The sequence below is a fragment of the Hemitrygon akajei genome, chromosome 16, assembly GCF_048418815.1.
Source record: "Hemitrygon akajei chromosome 16, sHemAka1.3, whole genome shotgun sequence".
Lineage (NCBI taxonomy): Eukaryota > Metazoa > Chordata > Chondrichthyes > Myliobatiformes > Dasyatidae > Hemitrygon > Hemitrygon akajei.
Window position 1 is genome coordinate 63303511 of NC_133139.1, and position 18533 is coordinate 63322043.

General features: G+C 48.5%; 1 protein-coding gene across 5 annotated transcripts in view; it reads right to left on the reverse strand.

The window, feature by feature from the left end:
* camsap3 (calmodulin regulated spectrin-associated protein family, member 3) overlaps positions 1 to 18533 on the reverse strand; it is a 290431-nt gene that overhangs the window by 111192 nt on the left and 160706 nt on the right. For all 5 annotated transcript variants that reach the window (XM_073069025.1, XM_073069024.1, XM_073069022.1 and 2 more), the window contains exons 3-4: positions 5390 to 5551; positions 2282 to 2365 (exon numbers count right to left, since the gene is read on the reverse strand). In XM_073069025.1, coding sequence (XP_072925126.1) covers positions 2282 to 2365; positions 5390 to 5551 — 246 coding nt within the window. The remainder of the gene's footprint in view (positions 1 to 2281; positions 2366 to 5389; positions 5552 to 18533) is intronic.

Consider the following 18533-nt stretch of genomic DNA (forward strand, 5'->3'; position numbering starts at 1 on the left):
TGAAGGAGATTCACTAGGTTGAGTCTTGGGATAAATGGGTCGTAAGGGTTGGCTCTGCATTCATTGGAGTTTTGAAGAATAAGTCATGATCGTATTACAACTTGCAGGATTGTGATGGGACTTGAAAAGGTTGCTGCTCAGAGTAGGTATCCCTTATGGGGAAAATATAGAACAATGAATCCACCCACTTAAAATGGAAACGAGGAGGAATTTCTTCTGAGGATTGTGAATTGATAGAATTCTGAGAAGCCAGAGTCTTGGATTACAATTGAGCCAAGATGGAAAGTAAATGGATATTAAGGGACTTGAGGATCAAGGTGAACAGAGCAATCTTTTTGAATGACAGAACAGACTCAGGGGCAAATTGGTGACTCCTGCTACTTTTTCTCATTTTCCTAAATCTCATGCTCAACTTTCTGCGAATAAAGTATTTCACTGAAATAAGTTCACTAAACCTAGGCTTTCTTTTTGCTTTTAAAGATAAAATCTGTTGCACAAGGGCAGTGAAACATTAATGTCCAAGTCAACCGAGCACAACGTTCTCACCAAGTCACTCACACGCATCCTGCGCAAAACCAACATTGACTACAAGGCTGGTCAAAAGGGAATGAATGATGGCGCCTAGCAGAACATCACTTCCAAGCCCCTACCCAAATACGCCATGAGTCAAGGCATCTCTGCTGCCAGACAGCTGGCCTTCAATGAACAGACACGGCAAAAGGAACACAAGACTCACACCAGCTGCAGGGAACTTCACTCTGCACAAGTGTAAAAAAGCTGGCTGTGTGGAAGATGGAGGAACTGTTGAGGCTGAATCCCCACAACATAAAGGTACAAGGAGCAGAGAGTTCATCAGAGTCTCCACCAACTCTATTCCCATTCCTATTTGGGAAACAACTCGTGTTGCCTAAATTCACCACGCAGTCTTCTTCTGCTTTTCGGATGGGTATGAGAAAGTTCACAGTTTCTCTTTCCTCAGTAACTTGTTGCTGAACAGGATGAAGGAAAATACAAAGGTCTGACTATTCCCTTGCTATACAAATAATTCATGTAAATCACCCTGAATAGCCCAGACATTGTATGCGGCAAATGAAATAAGAGCATAGAAAGTACAGCATAGAAACCCTTTGGCACACAACGTTGTGTTTAACTAGTACACATAGGTCTAACTAAACTAGACCTGTCTTCCTACACAATGTCCACATCTCTCCACTGTCTGCACATTGTTGCACCTTAAATGCCTCTATAGTACTTACCTCCACCATCACCCTTGACAGTGCATTCCAGGCATCCATCACTCTGGGGGGAAAAGAACTTGCCCTGCACATATCCTTTGAAATTACCCCCTCATCTTAAATGCATGCCCTCTAGTATTGGAAATTTCAACCTTGAGGTAAAAGATGCCAGACATCTATTCTATCTATGCTTCTCTCGATCTTATAAATTCAGGGTAACATCTGCCAGCCTGATAGAACCAATGGGTCCAGAGCAGATTCAAAAAAATCCCTTTTCCTTTCTTATGGAAACACCTCCTAGTCCTGTTACTGAAGAAAGCCCTTGTTGGAACAGTGTCAGCTTCAAACACTGAAGCGGAATCTCTTCCCACTACTGCTATCATGTTGTTTTCTTTTCCCTCAAGTTCCAATCATTCCCTCATTCCATCATAGAAGACTTCTGGCACGCTGGCTTTCATTATTCAGGGCACTGAGCATAGAGGTTGGGATGTCATGCCACAGTTGTACAAGATGATGGTGAGGCCACAGTTGGAATACTGTGTGCCGTTTTCATTACCCTGCTATGAGTCAAGTACAATACGGTCTGCAAACATCTGAAATCTTCATCCTATGGTCTTGACCCCAAAACCTCTTTAAAGCTTTGGAACGAAGACAGTAATTCTTCATTTACCCTCAACCCCTTTTCTCCAAAGCTTTTACTTTTTCCTTTGTAGAGGCAAGTTCAAGCCTCAATTAGACCACCTCACTTTGGTGACCTGGGTCACCTTCCATTGAAATGTGGACTCTTTCCCCACTCGGCACCAAATAAGAAGAGTCAATATGTCAAAAAATCCTTGGGATAGAGGAGACAAAGCAGGAATTAGGAGGAGGGATTAAATCAAGGCAGAGCGCATCCTGAAAACATCTCCAATGGTGTAAAGCAGGGATTCTCAATCTGGGGTCCATGGACATAACAAAGGTTGGGAACCCCTGGTTTAAAACACTAAGTTTGGAAGCCCAAAAACATCTGGTGTCACAAATTAGCCATTTCTTACGTGACCTCTTACCCCTTGGTTGTTTGGATTGTCCACACCAGGCTGCTGCCTCAGCTGGTGTAAGTGTTCAGAAACATCCTTTAGCTTCTGGTTTATCTGAGAAGTGAGAATGGGAAGCCAACGAGAAACGGTTGGGTAGGGAATGGAGGGGAGGAGAGGAGAGGAAAGAGGGAAATAAAACAAAAACTACATTAATTAGGTCAGAATCAGGATTATTATCAATGACATATGTCGTGCATATTGTCAGTTTGCAGCAGTACAGTGCAAGACTTTTAAAAAAATACAATTCACAGTAACAAATGACAATGATGAGACAGCCTACAGAGAGAAGGTGGAAGAGCTCGTGGCTTGATGCCAGGCAAATTACCTTTTCTTCATCATCAACAAGATAAAAGAGATGGTCATCAACTTCTGGGGCCCAAGCACGACTCACATTGCTCTTTACGTTGGCGGCACAGCAGTGGAAACTGCGAGCAGTTACAAACCCCTGGGAGTGCACACCTTGCACAACCTCTCATTGTCACAGAACACATCCTCCAATCAGAAAAGCTCTGCTTTCTGAGGAGGCTGAAGAGAGCTGGAGCATGCACATCCATACTCACGACTTTCTACAGGCGCACAGTAGATCATGCTGTATCAGTGCACCGGACCGGACCGGAGTGCTCTACAATGGGTAGTCAAAACTGCCTTCCCACCATCAAAAACAAATACACAGAAAGATGCTGGGGAAGGTCCAGTAATATCATGAAGGATCCCACCCACCCTGCTCAAGGACTGTTTGTCCCACTCCCATGGGGGCAAGGCCACATGGAATCCATGTCAGGACCACCAGACTCAAAAACAGCTACGCTCTCCAAGTAGTAAGGCCGAAGCCTAAATTCCTAAAACATTGAGTGTGTGTCTTCAGGCTCTTGTACCTCCTTCTTTAAGGTAGCAATGAGAAGAGGGCATGTCCTGGGTGGTGACAGTCATTAATGATGGATGCTGCCTTTCTGTGGCACTGCCTATTGATGGTATTCTAACAAGGCCCTCAATTGCTCCACAGACCAAACATCTATTGAACATTTTCCATGATTCTCACCTTTGAGGTGGTTGGGGGAGCTAGAATTCCAGAGGATCATGACCCCTTAAAATGCTTCCTGTCTGTTAGTTTCAATGATGAAAATAGGAATAATGGTGCCTGAACTAGGAATAATGGTGCATAGTTCCCTGAAGGTGGAATCTCATGCGGATAGGGTAGTGAAGAAAGCTTCTGGTGTGCTGGCCTTTATAAATCAGAGCATTGAGTATAGGAGTTGGGATGTAATGTTAAAATTGTACAAGGCATTGGTAAAGCCGCATTTGGAGTATTGTGTACAATTCTGGTCACCGAATTATAGGAAAGATGTCAACAAAATAGAGAGAGTACAGAGAAGATTTACTAGAATGTTACCTGGGTTTCAGCACCCAAGTTACAGAGAAAGGTTGAACAAGTTAGGTCTTTATTCTTTGGAGTGTAGAAGGTTGAGGGGGGACTTGATAGAGGTATTTAAAATAATGAGGGGGATAGATCGAGTTGACGTGGATAGGCTTTTTCTATTGAGAGTAGGGGAGATTCAAACAAGAGGACATGATTTGAGAGTTAGGGGGCAAAAGTTTAAGGGTAACACGAGGGGGAATTTCTTTACTCAGAGAGTGGTACGTGTGTGGAGTGAGCTTCCAGCAGAAGTGGTAGAGGCAGGTTTGGTATTGTCATTTAAAGTAAAATTGGATAGGTATATGGATAGGAAAGGAATGGAGCGTTATGGGCTGAGTGCGGGCCAGTGGGACTAGGTGAGTGTAAGCGTCAGCACGGACTAGAAGGGCCGAGATGGCCTGTTTCCGTGCTGTAATCGTTATATGTTATATGAGCAAGTCGTCTCAAACCTGGAATGATTATGTCCAGTTTCTATATAATCTTTGTACAATATAAAAACCCAGGCACACTGGCGTGGCCACTATGACTCTCAGCTCCAGCGGCCCATGTTCAGTCCTGACTTTAGATGTTGTGTGGAGTTTGCATGTTTTCCCTGTGACCACGTGAGCTGCCCCTGGGTGATGTGCTTTCTTCCTTCACTCACCGCGTGGGTTGGTGAGTTCATTTACTGCTGTTGCCGGGACTCAGGGGCCTAAGTTATGGAGAGAGGTTGAACAGGTTGGATATTCATTGAAGCACAGGAGATGAGAGGTGATATTACAGAGATATACGTAGATTGGGTCAGTGCACACAAACTCTTCACCCAAGGATGGGGAATCAAAATCCAGAGGGCATAGATTTAGGAAAGGAGAGAGATTTGACCTAAGCTTACCTGACAAGAAACTTTGCAAGTAAGTGGTCAAATGATCATGCTGTGAATTTACGTTTACATTTTCATTCACCTTAATAATAATTTTTTAAGATACACTGCAAGTGAGACTGACAGGTTCTCCGCTTCACACCAGCGTCCTCTTGATAGCTCTATGCCTGTACTTGTTGGAGTTTAGAAGAATGAGGAGAGATCTCATTGAACCCTCGAAACACTGACAAGCCTAGATAGAGAGGAGGGTTTGTTTCCAGTAGTGGGAGGATCCAGAACCAGAGGGCACAGCCTCAGAATACAAAGATGTCCCTTTAGAGCAGAGGTGAGGAAGAATCTCTTTAGCCAGAAGGTTGTGAATCTATGTAGTTCATTGCCACAGTGCGCTGTACAAGCCAAATCATTGAGTACGCTTAAGGGAAAGATTAATAGGTTCTTGATTGGTAAGAGTTATAGGGATGAAAAACATAAGCCAATATTGAATGGTGGAGCAAATGGCCTAATTCTGCTTCTATGTCTCAGTGTTTTGCCCCCCCCCCCCCGAACCCCATCTAACCCACACAGTGGTTGTCATCTCCGAGCTGTGACCACCTCTTAATCCCAAGCAGAACCACAGATGGCCTGTGTTTGACCATGAACAGAACAAACGTGTTGGCGATTTGTGCTGGGACACAAGCCTGCTCCCTGGTGGAGAACACAGCACTGGGCCTCACCTGCACTGTCTCTCAGGTCATAAACAACGTTAATACTTCCAGCAGTACCGATGGTTACACCAGATCCTCCCATGGCTTTAAAAGTTTGTTACCTTGTCAACCCAAAGCAGCAGCCTGAATTCAGTGCTGGCCGGCACTGGTTTTGACGGGCTCAGGTTTGCGATCTCCTCTGTATCCGATGCCACCTTCGCCCCACTCAGTGTTTCCATCATGAAGGCAGCCATGAGTGCATCAATGACCGACAGGTGTGCACCCTGTGGGCAGAAGCAAAGATCCACATTATCCCACTGAAGCCAAGAGGTCTGCCATGCACAGCGAGTACAGACACATCACTCAACTTTCACGATTCAAGATTGGCAATCTTCAGTCTGCACGTGTAGAGGAGGACAAAACAATTGTTAGTCCCGATCTGACATAGCATAAAAAACACACACACAATACGCATAAAGAACAGAATTTTAAAAAAGAGAAGGTACTATAATAAAAGCAAACCTATAAAACAGAACGAACAAGTAACTGAGTTGGTTGCATATACACAAGATTAACACATACTGTACAGAGACTGATTGTACTGTATGTCCATAAAGTGATGCTAGGTACAGGGGCATCTGATCATAAAGTGACTGACAGGAAACTATAAAGTGACAAAGTGACTCTTGGCAAGAGGAACTCTTCTATTTAACAGCGTGTATGAAAACACAGTTCACTACAGGGAGTGATAAAGCACAAGAAACATCCTGATTTGGAACAGAGCTCTCAGAAGAGAACACAGAACAGCAAGGTCGAACTCCGAATCAGCCCGAACAGCGATAAGACCAAAGAGGAAAATTTCACACTGAGCTCAACACACTGGGCAATTTTCAGTCGAGACCCAAGAGGTTCTGCAGATGTTGGAAATCTTGAGCAACACACACAAAATGCTGGAAGAATGGCCTTCTGAATGGCCCAAAACATTACCTGCCAGTTTGTACTACTTTCCCTCCTCTCACCTTCTTATTCTGGCTTCGCCCTCCCTCTTTCTTTCCAGTCCTGATGAAGGGCCTCGTCCCAAAACGTAAACTGTTCAATTCCCCCCAGAGGTGCTGCCTGACCTGCTGACCATTATTTTGTCTGTGTCAAGCAATCTTCAACAGTATCTTTAATTCAGTACTGTAGATGATGAAATGTTGGGCATTTTACCTCAGCACCAAGCCTTCTCTACTCTGTCACCTCCCACACACTGCACCCAACTACACATACACACAGAAACCACTACACTCAAGTCACCCACAAGCATCAGACAAACCCATCATCCCCAGACGCACACTCACCTCGTTTCCCCCCAAAACCCTACAACTATTAACCAAGCCAGCCACCACCATCTGCATGTGGTCTGCTTGTGGAGGAAATTAAAACCTCCTGCCTAATGGTATATGTGAGAAGATGGCATGGCCTGGATGGTAGGCTTCTTTGATGATGGATGGTGCCTCCTTTAGATACTACAGTTGGTGAGAAGGGATGTGACCATGGGAATTGGTTAAATAACTGAGTGGTGTAACTCTCAAAAGGACCCAAGTATGATCCTCATATCCACAATTTCAAACAATATGCCACCCACATAGAGATGGAAAGCTTTCAGCTCCTGAGAGGGGGTGGTCACAGAGGGTGGGTGGGATATAGGAGCTGGGGGGGGGGGTTTACAGAGGTATAGGTGAGTGTAGAGGCCTGAAGGGGTTTCAGAGATGGGGATGGCTGTAGGGGACAGAAGTGCTTACAGAGATGAGAAGCAAATTCAGAAATCAGAGATGCAAAGGGAATCCTCCTGCAAGATTCCTTAAAGATTAACTTACAGGTTGAGCCTGTGTAAGGAAGGTGACTACAATGTGAGCATTCATTTTAAGAGGATTAGAATATCAAAGCAAGGATATAATGTCGAGGCTTTATAAGGCGTTGGTCAGACCACACGGAGCATTGAGAGAAGTTTTGGCCTCTTATCTAAGGAGAAATATGCTCTCATTGGAGAGGGTCCAGGAGTTCATGAGAAAGAAAGGGTTAATATATGAGGAGTGGTTGATGGCTCTGGGCCTATATTTGCTGGAGGAATGGTCTCCTGATGAATGGTTTAGAAGAATGAGGGAAGATGTCACTTAAACCTACCAAATATTGAAAGGCCTGGATAGACTGGACATGCACAGGATGTTTCCTATACTGGGGGAGTCTACGACCAGAGAGCACAGCCTCAGGATAGAAGGATGTCCCTTCAGAACAGAGAGGAGGAATTTCCTTAGCCAGAGAGTGCTGAATCTGTGGAATTCATGGCTGTGGAGGCCAAGTCATTGGGTATATTTAAAGTGGAAGTCAATAGGTTCTTGTTTAGTGAGGGTGTCAAAGTTACGGGGAGAAGGCAGGAGAATGGAGTTGAGAGGGATAATAAATCAGCCATGATGGAATGGTGGTGCAAATTTGATTGGCTGAATGGCCTAATTCTCTTTCTAAGTCAAAAAGGGCAAGAGGAGTGAACACACACCAGTCCTCATTGAAGTATCAGAAGTGGAAAAAGTGAACAATTTCAAGTTCCTGGGTGTCAATATCTCTGTGGGTCTATCCCAGACTATCGATCTATCGATCCAGCAACAAGAGGCACATCAACAGCTAGATTTAATTACGAGTTTGAGAAGATTTGGTATCTCACCAGAAACACTTGCAAATTTCTACAGATGTAGCATTCTGACTGGCTGCATCACTGTCTGGTATGGTGGTAGGTGGCCTCTGCACATGATCGAAATAAGCTGCACAGAGCTGTAAATTCAGTCAGCTCCATCATGGGCATTAGCCTCCATAGTATCGAGGACATCTTCAAAGAGTGGTGCCTCAAAAAGACAGAGATGTAAAAGAGATAGGAAGGGATGTTAGGGATGATAGGGAGTCACAGCAACAAGGAAGGGAGTAGAGTCTGGAGGAGGTTACTGTGACGGGGGGGTAGGATCTGGGGAGAGTTACCAGTGACAGGGAAGGATATAATGTCTGGAAAGGGTTACAGTGACAGGGTAGGGGTGTAGGGTCTGGAGAGGGTTACAGTGACAGGGTTGGGTGTAGGGTCTGGAGAGGGTTACAGTGACAGGGTTGGGTGTAGGGTCTGGAGAGGGTTACAGTGACAGGGTTGGGTGTAGGGTCTGGAGGGGGTTACAGTGACAGGGTAGGGTGTAGGGTCTGGAGAGGGTTACAGTGACAGGGGTGTAGGGTCTGGAGAGGGTTACAGTGACAGGGTAGGGTGTAGGGTCTGGAGAGGGTTACAGTGACAGGGGTGTAGGGTCTGGAGAGGGTTACAGTGACAGGGTTGGGTGTAGGGTCTGGAGAGGGTTACAGTGACAGGGGTGTAGGGTCTGGAGGGGGTTACAGTGACAGGGTAGGGTGTAGGGTCTGGAGAGGGTTACAGTGACAGGGTAGGGTGTAGGGTCTGGAGAGGGTTACAGTGACAGGGTAGGGTGTAGGGTCTGGAGAAGGTTACAGTGACAGGGTAGGGTGTAGGGTCTGGAGAGGGTTACAGTGACAGGGTAGGGTGTAGGGTCTGGAGAGGGTTACAGTGACAGGGTAGGGTGTAGGGTCTGGAGAGGGTTACAGTGACAGGGTAGGGTGTAGGGTCTGGAGAGGGTTACAGTGACAGGGTAGGGTGTAGGGTCTGGAGAGGGTTACAGTGACAGGGTAGGGTGTAGGGTCTGGAGGGGGTTACAGTGACAGGGTAGGGTGTAGCGTCTGGAGAGGGTTACAGCGACAGGGTAGGGTGTAGGGTCTGGAGAGGGTTACAGTGACAGGGTTGGGTGTAGGGTCTGGAGGGGGTTACAGTGACAGGGGTGTAGGGTCTGGAGGGGGTTACAGTGACAGGGTTGGGTGTAGGGTCTGGAGAGGGTTACAGTGACAGGGTAGGGTGTAGGGTCTGGAGAGGGTTACAGTGACAGGGTTGGGTGTAGGGTCTGGAGGGGGTTACAGTGACAGGGGTGTAGGGTCTGGAGGGGGTTACAGTGACAGGGTAGGGTGTAGGGTCTGGAGAGGGTTACAGTGACAGGGTTGGGTGTAGGGTCTGGAGGGGGTTACAGTGACAGGGGTGTAGGGTCTGGAGGGGGTTACAGTGACAGGGTAGGGTGTAGGGTCTGGAGAGGGTTACAGTGACAGGGTAGGGTGTAGGGTCTGGAGAGGGTTACAGTGACAGGGTAGGGTGTAGGGTCTGGAGAGGGTTACAGTGACAGGGTAGGGTGTAGGGTCTGGAGGGGGTTACAGTGACAGGGTAGGGTGTAGGGTCTGGAGAGGGTTACAGTGACAGGGTAGGGTGTAGGGTCTGGAGGGGGTTACAGTGACAGGGGTGTAGGGTCTGGAGGGGGTTACAGTGACAGGGTAGGGTGTAGGGTCTGGAGAGGGTTACAGTGACAGGGTTGGGTGTAGGGTCTGGAGGGGGTTACAGTGACAGGGGTGTAGGGTCTGGAGGGGGTTACAGTGACAGGGTTGGGTGTAGGGTCTGGAGAGGGTTACAGTGACAGGGTAGGGTGTAGGGTCTGGAGAGGGTTACAGTGACAGGGGTGTAGGGTCTGGAGAGGGTTACAGTGACAGGGGGTTAGGGTCTGGAGAGGGTTACAGTGACAGGGTAGGGTGTAGGGTCTGGAGAGGGTTACAGTGACAGGGTAGGGTGTAGGGTCTGGAGGGGGTTACAGTGACAGGGTAGGGTGTAGGGTCTGGAGAGGGTTACAGTGACAGGGTAGGGTGTAGGGTCTGGAGAGGGTTACAGTGACAGGGTAGGGTGTAGGGTCTGGAGAGGGTTACAGTGACAGGGGGTTAGGGTCTGGAGAGGGTTACAGTGACAGGGTAGGGTGCAGGGTCTGGAGGGGGTTACAGTGACAGGGTAGGGTGTAGGGTCTGGAGAGGGTTACAGTGACAGGGGGTTAGGGTCTGGAGAGGGTTACAGTGACAGGGTAGGGTGTAGGGTCTGGAGGGGGTTACAGTGACAGGGGTGTAGGGTCTGGAGGGGGTTACAGTGACAGGGGTGTAGGGTCTGGAGGGGGTTACAGTGACAGGGTAGGGTGTAGGGTCTGGAGAGGGTTACAGTGACAGGGTAGGGTGTAGGGTCTGGAGAGGGTTACAGTGACAGGGTAGGGGTGTAGGGTCTGGACAGGGTTACAGTGACAGGGTAGGGTGTAGCGTCTGGAGAGGGTTACAGTGACAGGGTAGGGTGTAGGGTCTGGAGAGGGTTACAGTGACAGGGGTGTAGGGTCTGGAGGGGGTTACAGTGACAGGGGTGTAGGGTCTGGACAGGGTTACAGTGACAGGGTAGGGTGTAGGGTCTGGAGGGGGTTACAGTGACAGGGTAGGGTGTAGGGTCTGGAGGGGGTTACAGTGACAGGGTAGGGTGTAGCGTCTGGAGAGGGTTACAGTGACAGGGTAGGGTGTAGGGTCTGGAGAGGGTTACAGTGACAGGGGTGTAGGGTCTGGAGAGGGTTACAGTGACAGGGGTGTAGGGTCTGGAGAGGGTTACAGTGACAGGGGTGTAGGGTCTGGAGGGGGTTACAGTGACAGGGGTGTAGGGTCTGGACAGGGTTACAGTGACAGGGTAGGGTGTAGCGTCTGGAGAGGGTTACAGTGACAGGGTAGGGCGTAGGGTCTGGAGAGGGTTACAGTGACAGGGGTGTAGGGTCTGGAGAGGGTTACAGTGACAGGGTAGGGTGTAGGGTCTGGAGGGGGTTACAGTGACAGGGGTGTAGGGTCTGGACAGGGTTACAGTGACAGGGTAGGGTGTAGCGTCTGGAGAGGGTTACAGTGACAGGGGTGTAGGGTCTGGAGAGGGTTACAGTGACAGGGGTGTAGGGTCTGGAGAGGTTTACAGTGACAGGGTAGGGTGTAGGGTCTGGAGAGGGTTACAGTGACAGGGTAGGGTGTAGGGTCTGGAGAGGGTTACAGTGACAGGGGGTTAGGGTCTGGAGAGGGTTACAGTGACAGGGTAGGGTGTAGGGTCTGGAGAGGGTTACAGTGACAGGGGGTTAGGGTCTGGAGGGGGTTACAGTGACAGGGTAGGGTGTAGGGTCTGGAGAGGATTACAGTGACAGGGGTGTACGGTCTGGAGAGGGTTACAGTGACAGGGTAGGGTGTAGGGTCTGGAGAGGGTTACAGTGACAGGGGTGTAGGGTCTGGAGAGGGTTACAGTGACAGGGTAGGGTGTAGGGTCTGGAGAGGGTTACAGAGACAGGGTAGGGTGTAGGGTCTGGAGGGGGTTACAGTGACAGGGTAGGGTGTAGGGTCTGGAGAGGGTTACAGTGACAGGGGGTTAGGGTCTGGAGAGGGTTACAGTGACAGGGGTGTAGGGTCTGGAGGGGGTTACAGTGACAGGGGTGTAGGGTCCGGAGAGGGTTACAGCGACAGGGTAGGGTGTAGGGTCTGGAGAGGGTTACAGTGACAGGGTAGGGTGTAGGGTCTGGAGGGGGTTACAGTGACAGGGGTGTAGGGTCTGGAGGGGGTTACAGCGACAGGGTAGGGTGTAGGGTCTGGAGAGGGTTACAGTGACAGGGTAGGGTGTAGGGTCTGGAGGGGGTTACAGTGACAGGGGTGTAGGGTCTGGAGGGGGTTACAGTGACAGGGTTGGGTGTAGGGTCTGGAGGGGGTTACAGTGACAGGGGTGTAGGGTCTGGAGGGGGTTACAGTGACAGGGGTGTAGGGTCTGGAGGGGGTTACAGTGACAGGGTTGGGCGTAGGGTCTGGAGAGGGTTACAGTGACAGGGGTGTAGGGTCTGGAGAGGGTTACAGTTACAGGGTAGGGTGTAGGGTCTGGAGGGGGTTACAGTGACAGGGGGTTAGGGTCTGGAGAGGGTTACAGTGACAGGGTAGGGTGTAGGGTCTGGAGAGGGTTACAGTGATAGGGTAGGGTGTAGGGTCTGGAGAGGGTTACAGTGACAGGGTAGGGGTGTAGGGTCTGGAGAGGGTTACAGTGACAGGGTAGGGTGTAGGGTCTGGAGAGGGTTACAGTGACAGGGGTGTAGGGTCTGGAGAGGGTTACAGTGACAGGGTAGGGTGTAGGGTCTGGAGAGGGTTACAGTGATAGGGTAGGGTGTAGGGTCTGGAGAGGGTTACAGTGACAGGGTAGGGTGTAGGGTCTGGAGAGGGTTACAGTGACAGGGGGTTAGGGTCTGGAGAGGGTTACAGTGACAGGGTAGGGTGTAGGGTCTGGAGGGGGTTACAGTGACAGGGTAGGGTGTAGGGTCTGGAGAGGGTTACAGTGACAGGGTAGGGTGTAGGGTCTGGAGAGGATTACAGTGACAGGGGTGTAGGGTCTGGAGAGGGTTACAGTGACAGGGTAGGGTGTAGGGTCTGGAGAGGGTTACAGTGACAGGGTAGGGTGTAGGGTCTGGAGGGGGTTACAGTGACAGGGGTGTAGGGTCTGGAGGGGGTTACAGTGACAGGGTAGGGTGTAGGGTCTGGAGAGGGTTACAGTGACAGGGTAGGGTGTAGGGTCTGGAGAGGGTTACAGTGACAGGGTAGGGTGTAGGGTCTGGAGGGGGTTACAGAGACAGGGTAGGGTGTAGGGTCTGGAGGGGGTTACAGTGACAGGGTAGGGTGTAGGGTCTGGAGAGGGTTACAGTGACAGGGGGTTAGGGTCTGGAGAGGGTTACAGTGACAGGGGCGTAGGGTCTGGAGGGGGTTACAGTGACAGGGGTGTAGGGTCTGGAGAGGGTTACAGTGACAGGGTTGGGTGTAGGGTCTGGAGGGGGTTACAGTGACAGGGGTGTAGGGTCTGGAGGGGGTTACAGTGACAGGGTTGGGCGTAGGGTCTGGAGAGGGTTACAGTGACAGGGGTGTAGGGTCTGGAGAGGGTTACAGTGACAGGGTAGGGTGTAGGGTCCGGAGAGGGTTACAGTGACAGGGTAGGGTGTAGGGTCTGGAGGGGGTTACAGTGACAGGGTAGGGTGTAGGGTCTGGAGGGGGTTACAGTGACAGGGGTGTAGGGTCTGGAGAGGGTTACAGTGACAGGGTAGGGTGTAGGGTCTGGAGAGGGTTACAGTGACAGGGTAAGGTGTAGGGTCTGGAGAGGGTTACAGTGACAGGGTTGGGTGTAGGGTCTGGAGAGGGTTACAGTGACAGGGTAGGGTGTAGGGTCTGGAGAGGGTTACAGTGACAGGGTAGGGTGTAGGGTCTGGAGAGGGTTACAGTGACAGGGGTGTAGGGTCTGGAGAGGGTTACAGTGACAGGGTTGGGTGTAGGGTCTGGAGAGGGTTACAGTGACAGGGTAGGGTGTAGGGTCTGGAGGGGGTTACAGTGACAGGGTAAGGTGTAGGGTCTGGAGAGGGTTACAGTGACAGGGGTGTAGGGTTTGGAGAGGGTTACAGTGACAGGGGTGTAGGGTCTGGAGGGGGTTACAGTGACAGGGGGTTAGGGTCTGGAGAGGGTTACAGTGACAGGGTAGGGTGTAGGGTCTGGAGAGGGTTACAGTGACAGGGTAGGGGTGTAGGGTCTGGAGAGGGTTACAGTGACAGGGTAGGGGTGTAGGGTCTGGACAGGGTTACAGTGACAGGGTTGGGTGTAGGGTCTGGAGAGGGTTACAGTGACAGGGTTGGGTGTAGGGTCTGGAGGGGGTTACAGTGACAGGGGGTTAGGGTCTGGAGAGGGTTACAGTGACAGGGTAGGGTGTAGGGTCTGGAGAGGGTTACAATGACAGGGTAGGGTGTAGGGTCTGGAGAGGGTTACAGTGACAGGGTAGGGGTGTAGGGTCTGGAGAGGGTTACAGTGACAGGGTGTAGGGTCTGGAGAGGGTTACAGTGACAGGGTAGGGTGTAGGGTCTGGAGAGGGTTACAGTGACAGGGTAGGGTGTAGGGTCTGGAGAGGGTTACAGTGACAGGGTGTAGGGTCTGGAGAGGGTTACAGTGACAGGGTAGGGGTGTAGGGTCTGGACAGGGTTACAGTTACAGGGTAGGGTGTAGGGTCTGGAGGGGGTTACAGTGACAGGGTTGGGTGTAGGGTCTGGAGAGGGTTACAGTGATAAGGGAGGGTATAGGTTCTGGATGGGGAGATTACAAAGACAGAGAGGTTGTAAGGGCCAGAAGATGTCACAAATACAGGAGGGGTTTTGGGGATTGAGGAAGTTACAGCAATAAGGATTAGTGTTCAGTTGGGAGGGGTTTACAGACACAGGGGATAGAGTAAGGGCTGGAGCAAATTACAGAGACTGGGAGAGACCAGCTGGACACTTGGGACACCACTCAATAAAGCATGGTTCTAAATAGTCCAACAGAAATATAGCCAATAAACCCAGCTTCAAGCATTGACCTTTAAATCAGCTGTGGTGAAAAAAAGCTTTGAACTTGTGTACTGATGAAAATCTTCATCCCACTTATAGTCTGATATCAGGCAAAATGCAGACAGAACGGATTGCAGTGCTTTGCTACATGCACAGAACGTGCAAAGCAGGAAATGCTGACTACAGACATTTGAACAAGCACAAAAACCAGAAATGGAAAATAGAAACCAGACTGATGATTGATTCAAAAGAGAAATTGGATTGAAATCAGCGAGAGGATCCGCCTTCACATTGCAAATAACTATTGTGTTACTTATCCAGAATCCTATTTATTATCAGGTTTAATATCACCGGCATATGTCGTGAAATTTGTTGTCTTTGCAGAAGCAGTACAATGCAACACGTAATAATAGAGAGAGGAAAATATGCATTACTGCAACTACGTATACCCTCAGACCCGCTTATCGGAAAGGATGTAAATCAGCGCTATATGGGGTCATTATAACATTACATAAATGGACGTGTGCCTGAAAAAAAATCAAACCAGAGATATATGATATATTATTTTATGTATACACAGGAGTTGTGGAGTAACAATCACACAAATAGGCCTAACCTGTACAGCAGGGGGAAGCGGGTGGTGGGTCCCCCTCTAACTGTGGCTTCTTCTTGAACTAGGCATCGAGATCTGACTGCCTTTTCTTAGGTTTCCTCTCATGAAGCAGTTCTCAGCAGCAGGAGATCATGTTGAGAACACCCCTCTTTGCCTCATTGCTTCGATCCCAGCCGGGGTCGTTATCGATGAACTGTGTGATTATGGTGATGCTGGTGCTGAGGTTTCTTGCTGGTGTTTCCTCTTCTCCACCCGTGTCCTCAGGTTCATCCGGGATGTGTTGCTCTAACAATTCTCGAAGCTCTTTGGTATTAGGGCTCTTACAATGAGAATGTCGTAACTCTTCAACGTCGCCATCATTAACGTCCTCACACTGTTGCACCTGCAGTTTCACAACCATGCTAATGCTTTTCCTAGACATCTTAGATGTCCTCCCCTCACTGGAAGTTGCAGGCCATTACAGATGAAAAAAATGGAATGAACCGGCGAGGGAGCAAGAACATTTGTACACGCGGGGCAGATAGAGTGTGAACTAATATGCAATTGGCTCAGAGTGTGGGTAAAGCACTCTCATTGGCTGATTGAATGTTTACTGCAATGGCAGCCACTCTTGAGAAGTTTTAAATGTTGCTTAGAATGAATTTTTGTTATTCAAATAAATTTCAATAAGACTTAAATAACCACGTTGTAACGAATCAGCGCTATGCAGGGTAGCAATATGCGTGTATATTAAATAAACAGCACAGAAACTGTTGTGAGGTAGTGTTTGTGGGTTTAAATGTCCATTCAGAAATTGGAATACAGAGGGGAAGATGCTGTTCTTCAATCACTGAATGTGTGCCTTCAGGCTTCTGTACCTCCTTCCTGATGGTAGCAATGAGAACAAGGCATGTCCTGGGCAATGGAGGTCCTAAATGAAGGGTGCTGCCCTTTTGAGGCATCGCTCCTTGAAGATGTCCAGGACACTACAGAGGCTAGCCCATGATGGAGCTGACTAAGTTTACAACTCTCTGCAGCTTACTTCGATCCTGTGTGGTAGCTCCCACCCTACCCTCCATACCAGACAGTGATGCAGCTAGTCAGAATGTTCGTCATCGTACATCTGTAGAAATTTGTGAGCGTCTTTGGTGACATAACAAATCTCCTCAAGCTGCTAGTGAAATATAGCCGCCTTCATGCCTTCTTTGTAATTGCATCGATACGTTGCATCTGGGATAGATCCTCAGAAATAGTGACACTGATTGAGGAATCGGAAGTTGGTTATTCTTTCCACTTCTGATTCCTCGATGAGGAGATGTGTTTCCTCATCTTACCCTTTCTGAAGTCCACAATCAGTTCTTTGGTCTTACTGAAGTTGAGTCTAAGGTCGTTGCTGCGACACTTCTCAACCAGCTGGTATGTCTTGCTCCTATACACCTTCTCGTCACCATTTGAAATTCTGTCATCAATAGTTATATCATCAGCAAATTTATAGATGTGATCTGAGTTGTGCCTAACTTAAATACGTGAAATGGTTGTTTTGCAGCAATAGCAGAGTGCAAAGACAGAATACTACTATAAATTACTATAAATTCAGTAAATATACAGCGTGAAAATAACGAGGTTGTGTTCATGAACCATTCAGAAACCTAACAGCAGAGAGGAATAAGCAGTTTCCGAATCATGTAGCTTGGGTCCTCCGGTTCCTCTATCCCCTCCCCAGCTGTAGTACCAAGTGTCAGATAGTGAGGGTCCGGAATGACGGATGCCACCTTCTTTAGACACCTCTCTCAAATCTGTCCTCAAAAGACTTGCACCTGTGGTAGAGCTTACAGAGTCTACAGCTCTCCGCAGCTCCTCAGCTCCTCGTGATCCATCGTACATCTACAGAGACTGATCAGTCTTTGCTGACACACAATCTCCTGAACTGCTATCAAAGCAAAGACACTTGCATCCTCCTTTCTAACTATATCTGGAATGTTGGCACCCAGGAACTTGAAATTGCTCACCAATTATGACATTCTCCACAAGAAGGCAACAGATTTCTTCTATCCTCTTGCAACATGCATTGCAAAGTGAGGAAATCCAAGTAAATTCTTAATTCTGTTCACAACACCTTGTCCAAAGGCATTGTGTCATGTGAGGTGATCTTGGTTTCAGCAAATCTTTAATTATGCTAAGTAAATTGATAAATTATTATTGTCACATGTTCCATGATGTAAAACCTATCCATAAAGACAATTTCATCACGTTAGTGCATTAAGTTAGTACTAGGGAAAGCAATAATGGAGTGCAGATAGGTTGTTAGGAGTTACAGAGGAAGTGCAGTGCGGGTGGACAATAAGGCCATACATGGCCATAAGAATATCCAAGGCCATAAGCCACACAAAGACAAGGTAGATTGATGGGATGAAGAATCCATTTTATCGTACTAGGGAACCATTCCATATTCTTAACAGCAGGATAGAAGCTGTTCTTGAACGTAGTGGCATGTGGTATGTGCCTTCTGCCCAATGGGAGGGATGGGCCTAACATTGTGAAAGTAACTTTTAAATGGAGTGGAGAGGTTGTCCTTTCACAAAGGCAAAGACACAGAAATGCCTCCGTTTCCTTCCTCCATTGGCAACCACAATCGAAGATTTTACCAGCCATAAAAGTCAAAGTGAATTTGTTATCAATGTATGTATATGTTATCAACTATCAGAAGAAGGAATCACATAGGAGAGGAGTGGACCATTCTCATTTTCCTCTCCTATCAAATTCTTTCTTCTTCAGCCCTTTCCCTCTTCCCCTTATCATCTCCCAGCTTCTCACTTCATACCCTCCCCTTCATCTGGTTCCACCTATCATCTGCCAGCTTGTACTCCTTCCCCTCCACCCCCACCTTCTTACTCCAGTTGCTGCCCCCTTCCTTTCCAGGCCTTATGAAGGGTATCGGCCCAAAAGACATTGTGTGTTCACCTCCCTCCATCGTTGCTGCCTGACATAGAAACATAGAAACCCTACAGCACAATACAGGCCCTTTGGCCCACAAAGCTGAGCCAAACATGTTCCTACCTTAGAAATTAATAGGCTTACCCATAGCCCTCTTTTTTTTCTAAGCTCCATGTACCTATCCAAAAGTCTCTCAAAAGACCCCATTGTATCCGCCTCCATCACCATTGCTGGCAGCCTATTCCACACACTCACCATTCTCTGAGTAAAAACCCTGACATCTCCTCTACACCTACTCTCCAGCACCTTAAACCTGTGTCCTCTTGTGGCAACCATTTCAGCCCTGGGAAAAAGCCTCTTACTATCCACACGATCAAAGCCTGTCATCATCTTGTACACCTCTATCAGGTCACCTCTCATCCTCCGCTGCTCCAAGGAGAAAAGGCCAAGTTCACTCAACCT